Raw genomic sequence first — 16840 nt, 5'->3', positions numbered from 1 at the left:
TAAAATAGGAGTATGAATCGGCCCTTAGTCATAGCTTAGTTTTCATTTAGTTTCCATTTAGTCGACGAAATCAACAACTGCCCATGCAGTTCCCTCCGTTTTGTTCTGTCCAGTCAACCAAACGGCCATCTGTGCCATTAACCCATTCTGGGCGGGAAGCCCTTTTGGTGTTTTAAGCAGTATACTTTAGCTATTGAAAAATAGCAGACCTACAAGCTCGTAGCGCGGCACCGAGTGCCGCGCTACGAGCTTGTAGGTCTGCTATTTTTTTTAAATCGTGAAAATGTGGCGCAAATCTTTGAATATATTCTTTCGGAGTCAACGTTTTTAACTCAAATCTTTGCTTCAAATCTTTGCTCCCTGGGGGACCCCCATCTGAAACATAATTTCAGATGGGGGTCGGCGGCCAATTACATATAATCTTGGGGGTCCTTGACATGAAAATCATAATTTAGAAGGCATTTTGTAGAATCGTCCTCGGGTCTAAACGGCTTAAACGGCTTAACCCATTTAGGCCTGACATCGAAATAAAAAAAAAAAGTCCTCTGAAAGAATATGTATACAAAGATTTGTGCCGCATTTTCACGATTTTTCAAAAATAGCAGACCTACAAGCTCGTAGCGCGCCACTCGGTGGCGCGCTATGAGCTTGTAGATCTGCTATTTTTAAGTAGCTAAAGTATAACATAATGCTTAGGGGTTCCCGTCCAGAACGGCTTAATGAAAGCCAACCGTGTGTGTACAAGCTGTTTTGGACCAAACACAAACACTTCCCCCTGCATGTAGCCCTGGAAAGCACTGACCCAACAGCATGCCGGGACCAGAGTGTAGAGAGTAGGCGAGTAGCGACACGCTTTGATCTCGCTGCAAAGCGGGTGCCTAATGGGCTATAAAGCGTCGCAGTCCCGCCCCCTACCCTGGACCAGGAAATGATTCTCCGTTCATTTTCCTCATAGACATTTCAGAAAGTATTTATTTAAAGACGTTTACGCCGCGGACAAAGCCAACTCGAGTCGTGACAAATCATGACAACAAACACAATTTTTTGGGCCGAACAAATAAATAGAAAGAAGAAAAAACGGCAGGTTACAACACTTTTTTTTGTTGTTTTTCTTCTTTGTAATTATTTGTTTGGTCCAAATTATTGTTTGTGTTGTCATGAGTTGTCACGACTCGAGTTGGCTTTGTCCGCGGCGTAACCGTCTTTAAATAAATACTTTAAGAAATGTCTATGAGAATAATGCATTGGGTTTCATTTCCTGGTCCAGGGTAGGGGGCGGGACTGCGACGTTCTATAGTTCCAAACATTGCTCCGATATGGCTGGAACTATCCCATTGAGATAGAAATGAGCACTTCCGCGTTCCATTGTTACAACGAGTCGACGCTATAGTGTCGCCACTCTCTTACTAGATTACTCTGGCAGGGACGTGCTGAGAATGGTAGAGAGGCATGCAAGGGGCTGGCATTCCCTAAAACAGTGGTTTTCAACCCTTTTCATATCAAGGCCCGCATTATTTATTCCGAATTTTAGACATTCCTCAGTACGACGAGCTGCTAGTTTAACCCATTTAGGCCTGACGTCGAAATTTAAAAAAAATATTCTAAATCCTCCAGTTTTCTGAAATAAATATTTTCACGATTTTTCAAAAATAGCAGACCTAGACTCGTAGTGCGCCACTCAGTGGCGCGCTATGAGCTTGTATGGGAAAAATGACAATTGGCACCGACAATTGGTAGTTAAACCTGACGCTAAAGTGTAACATAATGCTTAGTTAAAACACCAAAAGGGGTTCCCGCCCAAAATGGCTTAATACCGAGGAGAGGGTTGTGTTCACTTTCACCCTCTGTACTCTGTTAGTAAGAAAAGAAGCATACGAGTGAATTAAGTATGGATTCACTTCCAATAATTTCTCCTCGAAATGCTGCCTTCGTGTATATGGCATTTGCATTTCTTTCACCATATATTTAAACGCTGCATTCGTTGGTCTGGAGAGGGCAGTTGTTTTACAGACGGGGTAAAAGGGGCAGGGGGCCCCCTTTGATGTCTGTGTGCACGTGCCTGCTCAACAGCCTAAATGGAACGCCGGATGAATTGAACACACCTGTTCAATTCATCCAGCCGTTTCAATCTGCAAACAAAAAGTGCTTTAGCCCATTTTGGGCGTCGAACCCTTTTTGGTGTTTTAAACATTATGTTATCATTTAGCTATTGAAAAATAGCAGATCTACAAGCTCATAGCGCGCCACCGAGTGGCGCGCTACAAGCTTGTAGGTCTGCTATTTTTGTAAAATCGTTAAAATGTGGCGCAAATCATTGAATATATTTCAGAGCGAACATTTTTAACTAAAATATTGGCTTCTTCATGGGGCGGGTCCCTGGAACTACATATTCTCAGATGGGGGTCCGTGGCCCAATAGAGATAATTCTGGGGGTCCTTGATATGAAAAAGGCTGAGCACCACTGACATAGAAACATGGGTTTTTCCGAAAAATCTTTTTTTTAATCGACCTCAGTCCAAAATGGGTTAGTTGTGTCTGTCCCTGGCTATAGCACACCGAGAGACAGAGACAGAGATAGAGATGATTTGTGAGCAGAGGGAGAGAGAGAGAGAGAGAGAGAGAGAGAGAGAGAGAGAGAGAGAGAGAGACAGAGAGAGAGACAGAGAGAGAGAGAGAGAGAGAAAACGGTTGTTTTAACACCCCGAGAAGGTGAAGGTGAGTGATGGAGTAACCGCGGTAACGCCCCCACCTCATCCATCATTCACACCTTGACCCCGCCCCCCCCCGGGGGTGTGTGTGTGTGTGTGTGTGTGTGTGTGTGTGTGTGCGCGTGTGTGCGCGTGCGCGTCATTGGGAGGTACAGCAGAGGACTGTGGGAGGGGTTGAAGGGCGGAAGCGGAGCAGCCAATGACAACGTCGTAAAAGTTGACAACGTCTCAACATTATGCAAATGAGGAGAGTCACGCTTTGGTTTTTAACCCCTTCAAGCCCACCGTCGTGTGTGTGTGTGTGTGTGTGAGTGTGAGTGTGAGTGTGAGTGTGAGTGTGAGTGTGAGTGTGAGTGTGTGTGTGTGTGTGTCGCTGTTCATTCCCTGTGGTGCTGAAATGTGTGTGTGAGAAGGTGATAGGGGATGGGTCCTATATGCTGGGGGGAGTGTCCTATGTTTGGGGGTGTGTCCTTTAGGGCGTCGCAGTCCCGCCCCTTTCATGACGACGACAGGCCCAGGAATTAATTTCCCGTTCATTTTTTCCCATAGACGTTTCAAAAAGTATTTATTTAAAGACCTGTAGGCCTCAGACAAAGCCAACTCGGATGGTGACAAATCATGACAACAAACACAATATTTTGGGCCAAACAAATAAAAAAATCACACCTGTGTGAAGTAAGTCGTGCAACTCCGTGTGGGGGTCCCCGGGGTTTGGGGGGGGGGGAGTTCCAGACCCACAGGAACGCACCCAGGGTGCCGGCCTGATTCCGGCGAGCCGCCCTGCGTCCGAAACGGTTGAGAAATGACAGAGTTACCGTGTGGGGGTCCCTCTACTGTACCCTCCACTGTACTGTACTGTCACTGTACTGTACTGTACTGGCACACCCGGAATCACCATATATACAGTTAATATGTGCGTGTGCGTTTGTGCGTGTTAGGTTGCGCACAGGTGGTGAAAAACAACCAATGCTGTTTTCGTGCTCAGACGCACCCAGCCAGCCAGCCAGCCACCCACAAAGTCACTTAGGGAAGTGGTTGCACCACTTCAAAAGGGCAGAGTACATTTCTTCTTTCTAATTATTTGTTCGGCCCAAAATATTGTGTTTTGTTGGCTTTGTCCGCGGTTTTAAAGGTCTTTAAATAAATACTTTCTGAAATGTCTATGGGGAAAATGCACGGGGAATCATTCGTCATGGAAGCGGGCGGGACTGCGACGCTGTATGACAGGGGGCGTGTCCTATGACGATGACATGGTGATGTGTGCACAGCTCAGGGTCGTAGGGGCTTTAGGTTAGAGAGCGTTGAGGTCGCCAGTTAATTAGCGGGATGTGAAAAAAAAATCACGTGTGTGTGCGTATGTGTGTGTGTGTGTGTGTGTGTGTGTGCATGTGTGTGCGGTAGCAGATATGCAAACTCAGCTGGGGGACTTTCTTTTGTCCTCTCTGACTGGATGTGTGCATGTATGCACCTGCGTTTGTGTGCGTGTGTGTGTGTGTGCGTGCGTGCGTGTGCGTGCGTGTGTGACTGTGTGCGTTGTGGAACTCCAAAGTCAATTCCCACGGTGAGAGATGGGGGGGGTTCCCATGGCAACCACAGCAAAAGAGAGGACACCGGATTACCCTCCGTCTGTCTCACTCTGTCCTGCCTGCATCACCGTCTGTCTGTCTGTCTGTCTGTCTGTCTGTCTGTCTGTCTGTCTGTCTGTCTGTCTGTCTGTCTGTCTGTCTGTCTGTCTGTCTGTCTGCCTGCCTGCCTGCCTGTCTGTCTCTCTGCCTGCCTGCCTGCCTGTCTGAATCAGTCGTATTGTTACATCACAAGGTTAAATGTATTCATGGTTTCTCTAGTTTTATTCTTACTTTAAACGCTAGATGGCTTACCGGAGTCCCCCAGGGTTCTATAATAGAACCTCTGATGTTTGTTTTTTTTGCTCCAGGCTACATTGAACTACCTTTACCTGAACATAGTAGATATATTATAGATAGGATGATGTCCTATAGAGGGTATGCACATGCATAAAGTGAGTGGCAAATCGAGTGGCAAAGTGAGTTTAACGTAGTTTAATGTCGTTTAACCCATTTTGGGACGGGAACCCCTTTTGGTGTTAGCATTATGTTATGCTTTAGCTATGGAAATCTACAAGCTCTACAAGAAATCTACAAGAAATCTTAGCTATCTACAAGCTACGAGCTTGTAGGTCTGCTATTTTTGAAAAATCGAAGAACGACTGACATAGAGACATAGCTTTTTCAGAAAACTGTCAGGATGTAGAAGACATTTTTTTAATCTGATCTCAGGTCAAAATGGGTTAATGCAATCAAATAGGAGTTTTCTGTGTGGATGTATGAGGGCTTTCAAGGCCAGAAAGTAGTTCTCAGTAGGCGTTCCCGCATTACTTCCGGGTATGATGATGATGTCACGCGCATACCCCCTATGGAGCGTCTCAGTCCCGCCCCCTTTCATGACGACGCCAGGCCCAGGAAATAACTCCCAATTTTCCCCATAGACATTTCAAAAAGTATTTATTTAAAGACCTCGTACGAAGCCAACTCGAGTCGTGACAAATCATGACAACAAACACAATATTCTGGACCAAACAAATAATTACAAAGAAGAAAAACAACAAAAAAAGTGTTGTAACCTGCCGTTTTTTTTCTTCTTTCTGATTATCTGTCCGGCCCAAAACATCGTGTTTATTGTCATGATTTTTCACGACAAGAGTTGGCTTTGTCCGCGGCGTAAACGTCTTTAAAGGAGCATTCAGTGATTTGGGTGATTTGGAAAAATACCCGGTCCACCCGGTAACAAGATGTGCACATGCACACGCTCTACAGTGGGGGAAGTACAACAATCCAACAGCATGTGCACCAAGGCCCGCCCCACTCGATCATGATTGGAGGAAGGCCCCTCTCATCCTGATTGGATGAAGGCTTTGCCACCCAAAGCCCAAACCGAAACTAGGGTTTTTTGACCCCAGTGGCTCACTGGGGACAGGGAGTAACTCCTTATATGGTCAGCACACTTTATAGTAGGGAGGATTATCCAAAAAATAAGAAAAATAAGTGATATTTGAATTAAGTGAAATCACTGAATATACCTTTAAATAAATACCTTTTGAAAAGTCTATGAGGAAAATGAACGGGGGATTCTTTTCCGGGTCTCTCGAGGGGGCGGGACTGCGACGCTCTATACAGTTGGAGGCCATCGATATTGTCCTTTTCTTTTTGCTGAGGTTTGCGTGATCTGCGCAAAAGGACAGTTAACCCATTTTGGGCGGGAACCCCTTTTGGTGTTTTAAACATGTTATAATTTAGCTATTGAAAAATAGCAGATCTACAAGCTCATAGTGCGCCACTGAGTGGCGCGCTACGAGCTTGTAGGTCTGCTATTTTTGAAAAATCGTGAAAATATTTATTTCAGAAAACTGAAGGATTTAGAAGGATTTTTTTAAATGTTGAGGTCAGGCCTAAATGGGTCAAATGATAAGGGACAATATCGGTGGCACTAAACTGTATATAGATGCTAAGATGCGAGCTGTGCATCAATAATTGTCTCTATCTTTCTTTTCCTCACAATTCAATTCAATGGCTCTTTTTTGACATGATAAAACATACGTCTTCAAAGCAAAAAAAAAGTGGAACGATTACAATCAAACAAAACGTATAGATCACAATTGAAAGTCAGAATATACATCCAATAAATCATTGTTTATGTATACCGAGACCACTCGGAAGATGCAGATATAGTGCACGAATACCCACAATATGGTTGGTTTTTGTTCCCATTTGTCATCCCTCTCCTGTCACCGCAGCTCACGAATCTGAGCTGCTGCGTCTGCACATTGTCGTACTTCGCCCAGCACAACATATGGGACGTATTTATTTATTAATTTGTTGTCAAGACATTGTTGTCAAACCTCTCCCTGGGTGGTCGGAGTTCTGTCGGAAGCATATGAGTTAACCCATTTAGGCCTGAAGTCGAAATAAGAAAAACGTTGGCTCTGAAAGAAGACCTACCAGCTCGTAGCGCGCTATGAGCTTGTAGATCTGCTATTTTTCAATAGCTAAAGTATAACATAATGCTTAGTTAAAACACCAAAAGGGGTTCCCGCCCAGAATGGGTTAAGAGTGGCCAGGCAGGAGGTGCACTGCACGCACCATCCACCTTGAATTTCATTTTATGTTTTATTGTACCCTGTATGATGATTTGAGGGTTCCACTGTTTGAGGTAATGCGCAACAAAGAAATCCTGATCTATTCTGGGAAGATGATGGACAGAAGTTAGACTGGTTATTTAATAATGAAGTATTTAGGACAGCCCAGTTTGTTTCTAGAGCCTGGAGTAGAAGACAATCCCAGCTCTTCAAGTCGGTACATGTGTCTCCTTTCACAGGCCTAATGGTGTATTTTATTTTATGGTATTTTGTTTTATGTTGTATATTATGTAATCCGCCTCGTAAGGATCTGGAGTGTCAGTTTGGTATTCACTTGATCATTGTTTGCAAACCGTCATGTCGGTTTATTATAATTGTTTATGTAAACTGTACGAAGTGTCCAGGCTGTAAGTCCATATTGGCTGGGCTTCTTCGGAAGCATGACAAATAAAGAATCAATCAATCAATCAATCAATCAATGTAGGAGGTGCACTGCACGCACATCCACCTTGTAGGAGGTGCACTGCACGCACATCCACCTTGTAGGAGGTGCATTGCACACACATCCACCTTGTAGGAGGTGCACTGCACACACATCCACCTTGTAGGAGGTGCACTGCATTCACATCCACCTTGTAGGAGGTGCATTGCACACACATCCACCTTGTAGGAGGTGCATTGCACACACATCTACCTTGTAGGAGGTGCACTGCACTCACATCCACCTTGTAGGAGGTGCACTGCACACACATCCACCTTGTAGGAGGTGCATTGCACACACATCCACCTTGTAGGAGGTGCACTGCACACACATCCACCTTGTAGGAGGTGCATTGCACACACATCCACCTTGTAGGAGGTGCACTGCACGCACATCCACCTTGTAGGAGGTGCACTGCACGCACATCCACCTTGTAGGAGGTGCATTGCACACACATCCACCTTGTAGGAGGTGCACTGCATTCACATCCACCTTGTAGGAGGTGCATTGCACACACATCCACCTTGTAGGAGGTGCACTGCACTCACATCAAGAACATTTAACGTTTACTCGGAACAAAGGAGATAAACGTAAAAGAAGGAGGAAGTCTCTCTCTCTCTGTCTCTGTGTCTCTGTCTCTCTCTGTGTCTCTCTCTCTCTGTCTCTGTGTCTGTCTCTCTCTCTGTCTCTCTCTCTCTCTGTCTCTCTGTCTCTGTGTCTCTCTCTCTCTCTGTCTCTCTGTCTCTCTCTCTACTCTCTGTCTCTGTGTCTCTCTCTGTCTCTGTGTCTCTCTCTCTCTCTCTCTCTCTGTCTCTGTCTCTGTCTCTGTCTCTGTCTCTGTCTCTGTCTCTGTCTCTGTCTCTGTCTCTCTCTCTCTCTGTCTCTGTCTCTGTCTCTGTCTCTGTCTCTGTCTCTGTCTCTGTCTCTCTCTGTCTATGTCTCTGTCTATGTCTCTGTCTCTGTCTCTGTCTCTGTCTCTCTCTCTCTCTGTCTCTGTCTCTGTGGCTCTGTGTCTCTCTCTCTCTCTCTGTCTCTCTCTGTCTCTCTCTCTACTCTCTGTCTCTGTGTCTCTCTCTCTCTCTCTGTCTCTGTGTCTCTCTCTCTCTCTCTCTCTCTCTCTCTCTCTCTCTCTCTCTCTCTCTCTCTCTCTCTCTCTCTCTCTCTCTGTCTCTGTCTCTGTCTCTGTGGCTCTGTGTCTCTCTCTCTCTCTCTCTGTCTCTCTCTGTCTCTCTCTCTACTCTCTCTCTACTCTCTGTCTCTGTGTCTCTCTCTCTCTCTCTGTCTCTGTGTCTCTCTCTCTCTCTCTCTCTCTCTCTGTCTCTGTCTCTGTCTCTGTCTCTGTCTCTCTCTCTACTCTCTCTCTCTCTCTCTGGGGTGATGAAGGATTGTACTCTCATTAATTTCTCATATCTCTGGAGGACTGAGTCCAGCAAGAGAGGGGACTCTTCTGTTCTGTTCTGTTCTGTTCTGTTCTGTTCTCCGTCTTTGTGTGTGTGCGTGTCTGTGTGTGTGTGTGTGTGTGTGTGTGTGTGTGTGTGTGTGTGTGTGTGTGTGTGTGTGTGTGTGTGTGTGTGTGTGTGTGTGTGTGTGTGTGTGTGTGTGTGTGTGTGTGTGTGTGTGTGTGTGTGTGTGTGTGTGTGTGTGTGTGTGTGTGTGTGCGCGCGCGTGTGTGTGCGTGCGTGCTGACAGTGTATGATGCTCCAATAAAAGAGCGGCTGAAGAGCGGATCCATACACGTGTATTATCTCCAAGGACAACACACACACACACACACACACACACACACACACACACACACACACACACACACACACACACACACACACACACACTCAGACGGTGAAATCTAGATTCAGTGAATGGGATTGAAGACCATGCAAACACAGTGGTTTTCAAACATTTAAAAAAAAAATTAACTGAAGACCCACAAAAAAACACCCCCCAAATGAACCGAAAGCAGAATGTGGTAATAATGTAATCGCGGCGTGCGGCGACAATGTTTTTAATGAGCCCCTAACAATTCAATTATTCAGTTATTGGCATGATAAAACATACGGACCACTTCACCACTTTGCAACCAATCTTCATATAATTGGTCCTCACTAATAATCATGATAAAATGTTACAACGTTTTCCTACTCGGTCTGTGTCTCATAGGAGGGATGTGGGCAGTTCAGAAACCCGTCCACCAGTGACATCATCGATAGGCACATTAAAAAATGTTTAGATTTGTGTGTGTGTGTGTGTGTGTGTGGGCGCGCGCGTGCGTGCGTGCGTGCGTGACATATATATATGCACCATGTTGTTTACCTGTGTTACCACGGTGATGAGCCTTAACCTTTGACCTCCACATGGTTTGAGCGGGTCAGCATTCTGGCCATCCTGTTGAACTGTGTGACCCTGGGGATGTTCCAGCCCTGTGACCACACCCCCTCCATCCTGCAGGTAACTCACGCACGCACACATGCACGCACACGCACACGCACACACACACACACACATACACACACACACACACACACACACACACACACACACACACACACACACAACCATGCGACCACACCCCCTCCATACTGCAGGTAACTAACACACACACTTGTGCACGCGCGCACACACACCACACACACACACAAACACACACACACACACACACACACACACACACACACACACACACACACACACACACACACACACACACACACACACACACATTTTAATCATGTATTTATGTCCACATAAGAGATACAATACAAGGACACAAATATTTACAAGGTGCTGTACAGAGTGCAATCAGCAAATCCCGGACAAATACCCACACACCCTTCAGGGGTACAAGTAACAGCGTCTTCGCCATATTTGGCGGCTACCGATAGTGGAAGAGATTGCACAGAATTTCGCGAGCCGTTTGGCTGCTTTTTTTGGCATCCCAAGTTGTTGGAAGCCTCTTACAACCAGACTGTGTACGTGTCCTATAGGCTGCCGAAGATAAACACAAGTAGATTGCACCTATAGCCTAGTTCAATGATGGTCTGGAGGAGCGGCTGGTACTTAATGACTTTGGTCATAAAGGCTTCCTCTAAGCTAGAATCACACACACACACACACACACACACACACACACGCAACCATGTGACCACACCCCCTCCATACTGCAGGTAACTAATCCAATCCAATCCACTTTATTTATAAAGCACATTTTACAACTCAAAGTTTACAAAGTGCTGTACAGAAGAATACAATTAAATACACTGTAGCTAAACACAGAGAACAACAGCAAACACACGAAAAATACAAAACGGATATACAAAAACAAGGACCATGGAAACTCAACCAGGGTTAAAAGCTAAGGTGTAGAGGTGGGTCTTTAGTTGGGATTTAAAGGTCTCAATGGATGGGGCCAGTTTGACATTGGGGGGGAGCGCATTCCATAATTTGGGGGCTATGATGGAAAAGGCTCTATCCCCTCTGGTCTTTAAACGGGTCTTCTTTTTGACCCTAAGGTTTAGCTGGCCTGAGGACCGCAGTGACCTTGGGGGATTATACACTTCAATAAGATCAACCAAATACTGAGGTGCCAGACCATTCAGTGCTTTAAAGACAAATAATAATATTTTAAAGTCAATTCTGAAACGCACAGGGAGCCAGTGTAGTGACACAGAACAGGTGTGATGTGGTCCCGCCTGCGAGTTCCAGTAAGAAGGCGTGCCGCGGCATTTTGGACTAACTGAAGCCGAGCAATGGATGCTTGGTTTAGGCCAGCATAGAGCGCGTTACAGTAGTCCAGGCGCGTGGTGATAAAGGCATGGATAACACGCTCAAAATCACCAAAGGAAAGTACAGCCTTGATTTTAGCTAAAAGCCTCAGATGGTAAAAGCTGGATCTGACCACAGCATTTATCTGTTCGTCAAGTTTGAGCGCATTATCAAACTTGACACCAAGGTTTGAGACAACCGGTTTCACGTAAGGCTGCAGAGGGCCTAGGTCAGTGGGAACAATCCCAGGGCCACTAGGCCCAAACACTATGACCTCAGTCTTGCTTTCATTTATGCTTAGGAAGTTAAGCGCCATCCATGCCTTAATGTCGCTTAGACAATTAAGCAGAGGTGTCAGGGAGCTGTTGCTGTCCTTTTTCAGGGGCATATACATTTGTGAATCATCAGCATACAGGTGGTAAGAGATGCCATGCTTTTTAAAGATAAGGCCAAGGGGGAGGAGATATAGAGAGAAGAGTATCGGCCCAAGGATCGAGCCCTGGGGGACTCCAGAGGACAGGGGGGTGGAGGTCGATACAAAATCTCCAAATTTGACAGAGAAGCATCGCTCCGAAAGGTATGACGAGAACCACGCTAAAGCAGTGTGCCTGACACCAACACACAGCTCTAAGCGGGAAATTAGGGTTTTGTGGTCAAGAGTGTCAAAAGCCGAGCTTAAATCCAGGAGCAGCAGGATGGCAGAGTCACCAGAGTCTGTAGTCAGAAGCACATCATTAAAAACCCTCAATAATGCTGACTCTGTACTGTGAAAAGCTTTAAATCCTGACTGAAAAATATCAAAAATACTGTGTACCTGCAAGAAGGACTGTAATTGGGATAGCACAGTTTTGAGATGAATGGAAGTTTAGAAATAGGTCTGTAATTTGCAAGAGCAGAACTAACACACACACACGCGCACACACACACACACACACACACACACACACACACACACACACACACACACACACACACACACACACACACACACACACACACACACACACACACACACACACACACAACCATGTGACCACATCCCCTCCATACTGCAGGTAACTAACACACACACACACACACGCACAACCATGTGACAACACCCCCTCCATATAGGTAACTAACATGCACGCACGCACGCACACACACACACACACACACACACACACACACACACACACACACACACACACACACACACACACACACACACACACACACACACACACACACACACACAACCATGTGACAACACCCCCTCCATATAGGTAACTAACATGCACGCACGCACGCACACAACCATGTGACCACACCCCCTCCATATAGGTAACTAACATGCACGCACGCACGCACACAACCATGTGACCACACCCCCTCCATACTGCAGGTAACTAACACACACACTTGCGCACGTGCACACATGCACGCACGCACACAAGCACACTGTGTGCTTGCACCCAGAGACATCTAATTAACAGTTTCCCCTGCGGTGATTAAACAATGGTGTTCCAGATCTCCCTGCCTGGTGTACACACTAACCTTTTGAAGAGCCACTGCGCCCACTTTGATCTGTGCTTGTCATGAAAACCCACTTTAATTAAGCCGTTTAGGCCTGACGTCAAAATTTTAAAAAACATCTTCAAAATCCTGACAGTTTTCTGAAAAACCTCATGTTTCTGTATCAGTGGTGCTCAATATTTCATGTCAAGGACCCCAGAAATTATATGTAATATGGATCCGTCCGTCCCCATCTGAAAATATGTTGTTCCAGCTGGGACCTCCCCAGAAGCAACGATTTGAGTTAAAATGTTCACTCTGTAATAATATATATTCAAAGATTTGAGGCACATTTTTCAAAAATAGCAGACCTACAAGTTCATAGCGCGGCACTCGGTGCCGCGCTATGAGCTTGTAGATCTGCTATTTTTCAATAGCTAAAGCATAAACGTAATGCTTTAAAACACCAAAAGGGGTTCCCGCCCAAAATGGGTTAAAAGGGTGCAATCGATTGTCGTTGGTGTTAAAACATAATTCCAAAGTGGCGATCGCGACGACAACAGGGCGGAGAAGGAACGCGTGCAGGGCTCGACGCTTAGCGTTTTTCCAAGTAGCAACGTGTGCTGCTACTTATTTCAGGGGCACGATGAAAAGTTATCAAATAATGTGTTTTTGAGGGGCGCTAGCCCCTCCTATATACAGCTTTTGTCCAAACACATCTCACAATTTGCCATTGACAATTAAATTGGAATTCAGGTGAAATGTCAGGCTAAATCTTGTCCCCACACGTCTCAATATTTGCCATATTGGCAATGAACGGAGAAATTAGGTCAAAGTTCTGCTAAATATGACATAAATTAAACATCAAAACATTGACGGGAAAATGTACGTCATATTATGTAAACGAGCAAATCAGCCAACCAATCACAGGCAACAGGCATTCTTATTGGCCAGTATGAGATGATCCCTGATGATGTATGATGATAAGAGCGCCCCTCACTTCACACGGGTGTGATTTTTCTTTAACCCATTTTGACCTGAGATCAGATTCTAAAAATGTCTACTACATCCTGACAGTTTTCTGAAAAAGCTGTTTCTATGTCAGTCGTTCTTCATTGTAGATGAGCTTGTAGATCTGCTATTTTTCAATAGCTAAAGCATAACATAATGCTAACACCAAAAGGGGTTCCCGCCCAGAATGGGTTAATAAAGTGATATGAGGTAGGGGCGGGTAATATGGCAAAATATTATATCACAATATCTTCAGTAATTATCACAATGTTGATATTCATCAATACATATCATTGTTATGTTTGTTTTTATATAATCTATATAATCAATTTGTTTTTATGCTAATCATGCAGATTGATAGATAGATAGATAGATAGATAGATAGATAGATATAGCTACACAGAAGGAGGTCGGACAAACTAAACCTCGGCGTGGTGGAAGGAGGTGGTGGGGGGTGGGACAGATCCTTGCACATTATGCAGGTCACACAATGGATGGACCACTGACTGATACATATGTATCCAGCCAGGTCGGTCATTCGTATTATCATTTTACGCTGCGCACACACTTTTGTATGCACAAGCTAAGCAAGGGTTGTTTATTTTGATAGATATCAATCCGTCCACTCCATGCACGTGCACTCTTTGCGTGCACGGCTGTCCGCTGTTTGGTTAAAAGTTATATCAAGTTACGTTTGAACATTTTCAAACTTTAAGAATAATAATCTTTATTGTCCCGAAAGGATATTGGTCTTCACAGTCTGTTCAACAACAGCTACACCACAAACAACACAGAGCACATAACACCAAGACAATACAAAAACATGATGTCCCCACAGTATACAAGAACCATCCTATCGGCGGGGCCAGTGGCGTGCACAGACATTTAGAGGGGCAGGTGCTCAAGTTAAAAAAGGGCACCTTGTGCAGCGCGTGGAACCGGCCGGTTGCCTTAATCTATTTTGGGCGGGAACCCCTTTTGGTGTTAGCATTATGTTATGCTTTAGCTATTGAAAAATAGCAGATCTACAAGCTCATAGCGCGCCACCGAGTGGCGCGCTATGAGCTTGTAGGTCTGCTATTTTTGAAAAAAGAAAAAAGAAAAAGATTTTTTTTATTTTGTATTTAATTTTTTTTCAAAAGGGCACATTGCCAAAAGGGCAGGGGGTGCTCTAGCACCCCCTAGTGTCTATCTGTGCACGCCACTGGGCGGGGCAGTGTGTTTAATGCCGCGATGGCTGAGGGGACAAAGCTCCTACCGAAACGAACCTTTTCCCATGGCAAGGTTCTGTCTCTTTGTCCAGATGGCATGAGGTGATGAAGCGATACAGGGGGATGATCAGTGTCATTTGATATCGAAAGTGCTAACCGTGTGATGGCCTTATTGTTCATATCAGACAGTGTGGGTGTGAAAATAGCCGATCTATACAAGCTCACAACGCGTCGCACTGCGACACGTTGTGAGCTGGTAGATCGGCTATTTTCAGCAAGTGAAAGAAAACAATCAGTCCGACGGCATCAAGGCCCGCCAAAATACATTTTGTTCGATTAAATCAACTGTAGATTTAGTCGACTAAAATCGTATGATATTTAGTCGACTAAAACTAGACTAACACTAAAACATTCCAGGTGACTAAAAATGTGACTAAAACTAAATTAAACCTATTCAAGAGACTATGACTAAAACTAAAATCAAAATGTGCTGCCAAAAACAACACTGCTGTGATCCCTGATGGTGTCTGTTCTCTAACATGCCGTTGGATTATCCCATTCTAGACGGGAACACCCTTTTGGTGTTTTAAAGCATTATGTTATGCTTTAGCTATTGAAAAATAGCTGATCTACAAGCTCATAGCGCGCCACCGAGTGGCGCGCTACGAGCTTGTAGGTCTGCAATTTTTGAAAAATCGTGAAAATGTGGCGCAGATCTTTGAATATATATAATCTTTCACAGCGAACGTTTTTAACTCAAATCTGGAACATCATATTTTCAGATGGGGCTCGGCGGCCAAATACAGATATTTTTTGCGGTCCTTGACATGAAAAAGTTTGAGCACCCACTGACATAGAAACAACGTTTTTTTTTTCAGTGTAGGATTTAGAAGACATTTTGTTGAATTGTCCCTCAAGTCAAAATGGGTTATTTTCTGGAGTTTGGTTTGGCTCCGCTCCTCTTCAGTCAGTGTGTTTGACCTTTCTGTCGCTCACTGGACTCCCCCCCCCCCCCCCCTCCCCCCTCCCGCTGGTCCCACTGGGCCTCATCCCAGCCTTTATTACATTAATTCATATATAGAAGTGGCTCTGCCTCGGTTTGGTCTCTCTCTCTCTCTCTCTCTCTCTCTCTCTCTCTCTCTCTCTCTCTCTCTCTCTCTCTCTCTCTCTCTCTCTCTCTCTCTCTCTCTCTCTCTCTCTCTCTCGTGACACGTGGTGACATCTTCACGTTTGAGGCTTTGATTAATTTTGTCATATCGACGGTCTTGGCAACGAACAATACTGTAAATTGTTGGCATGCCGGCGGTACTGTATATGATTTTTGCATAGTGTATAATTTTTGCACATCGTATTCTGTTGCATGCTGTAATGTTTTGCATATTGCATATTTCTTGCATGCTGTTTTAATGTGTGCATTATTGCATATATTGTTGGCATACCGTATGTTGTATCAAATGGACCAATACCTTTTGGCTTTCATCTATTTTTAGATTGTTTTATACACATATTGCAGATGTTTTCACTGCAATATGTTGGTAACCAAGTTGGTAACCAAATGGACCCTGATTAGATCTTTAACTCTTTCCTTAAGGGTCCATTTGGTTTCATGTTATGCTCTCAAGAGTTAAATTATTGTTACACATCTGTTGAGGTTGGCAGAGGACGCCCAGGATTACAGTCTAGGCAATTAGCACCGGGTGAAAAATGGCTTACAAAAATTGTGCGATTAACACACTGACATTGAGAAGTATCCAATGACGAGGCTGCAATTCACTGCAATTAAAGTATCCAAGTTCGATATGCAGCCACGCACACAAACATACACGTACACAAACACACACACACACAAACGCACAAACGCAAGCACACACACAGCATTGTGCGAAAAGTCATTTTCCTCTTCTGTTACTGAACAAACACTATAGCAATGATTACTGTCACAATATAGAGCTATTTAACACTGTTACTGAACAAACACTATAGCAATGATTACTGTCACAATATAGAGCTATGTAACACTGTTACT

General features: G+C 44.7%; 1 protein-coding gene across 1 annotated transcript in view; it reads left to right on the top strand.

Annotated features, from left to right (window-relative positions):
• Positions 1-9745: 9745 nt before the first annotated feature.
• Positions 9746-16840, top strand: part of LOC306921367 (voltage-dependent T-type calcium channel subunit alpha-1H-like) — a gene marked incomplete at both ends in the record, with an annotated part of 202737 nt that continues 195642 nt past the window's right edge. The window contains one exon of the mRNA XM_079498478.1: positions 9746-9784. Within this exon, the coding sequence (XP_079354604.1) occupies positions 9746-9784 (39 nt within the window). The remainder of the gene's footprint in view (positions 9785-16840) is intronic.

Source organism: Electrona antarctica (genome assembly GCF_951216825.1).
Source record: "Electrona antarctica genome assembly, chromosome: 4".
Taxonomy (NCBI): Eukaryota; Metazoa; Chordata; class Actinopteri; order Myctophiformes; family Myctophidae; genus Electrona; species Electrona antarctica.
This window is presented reverse-complemented; position numbering and strand designations above follow the sequence as displayed.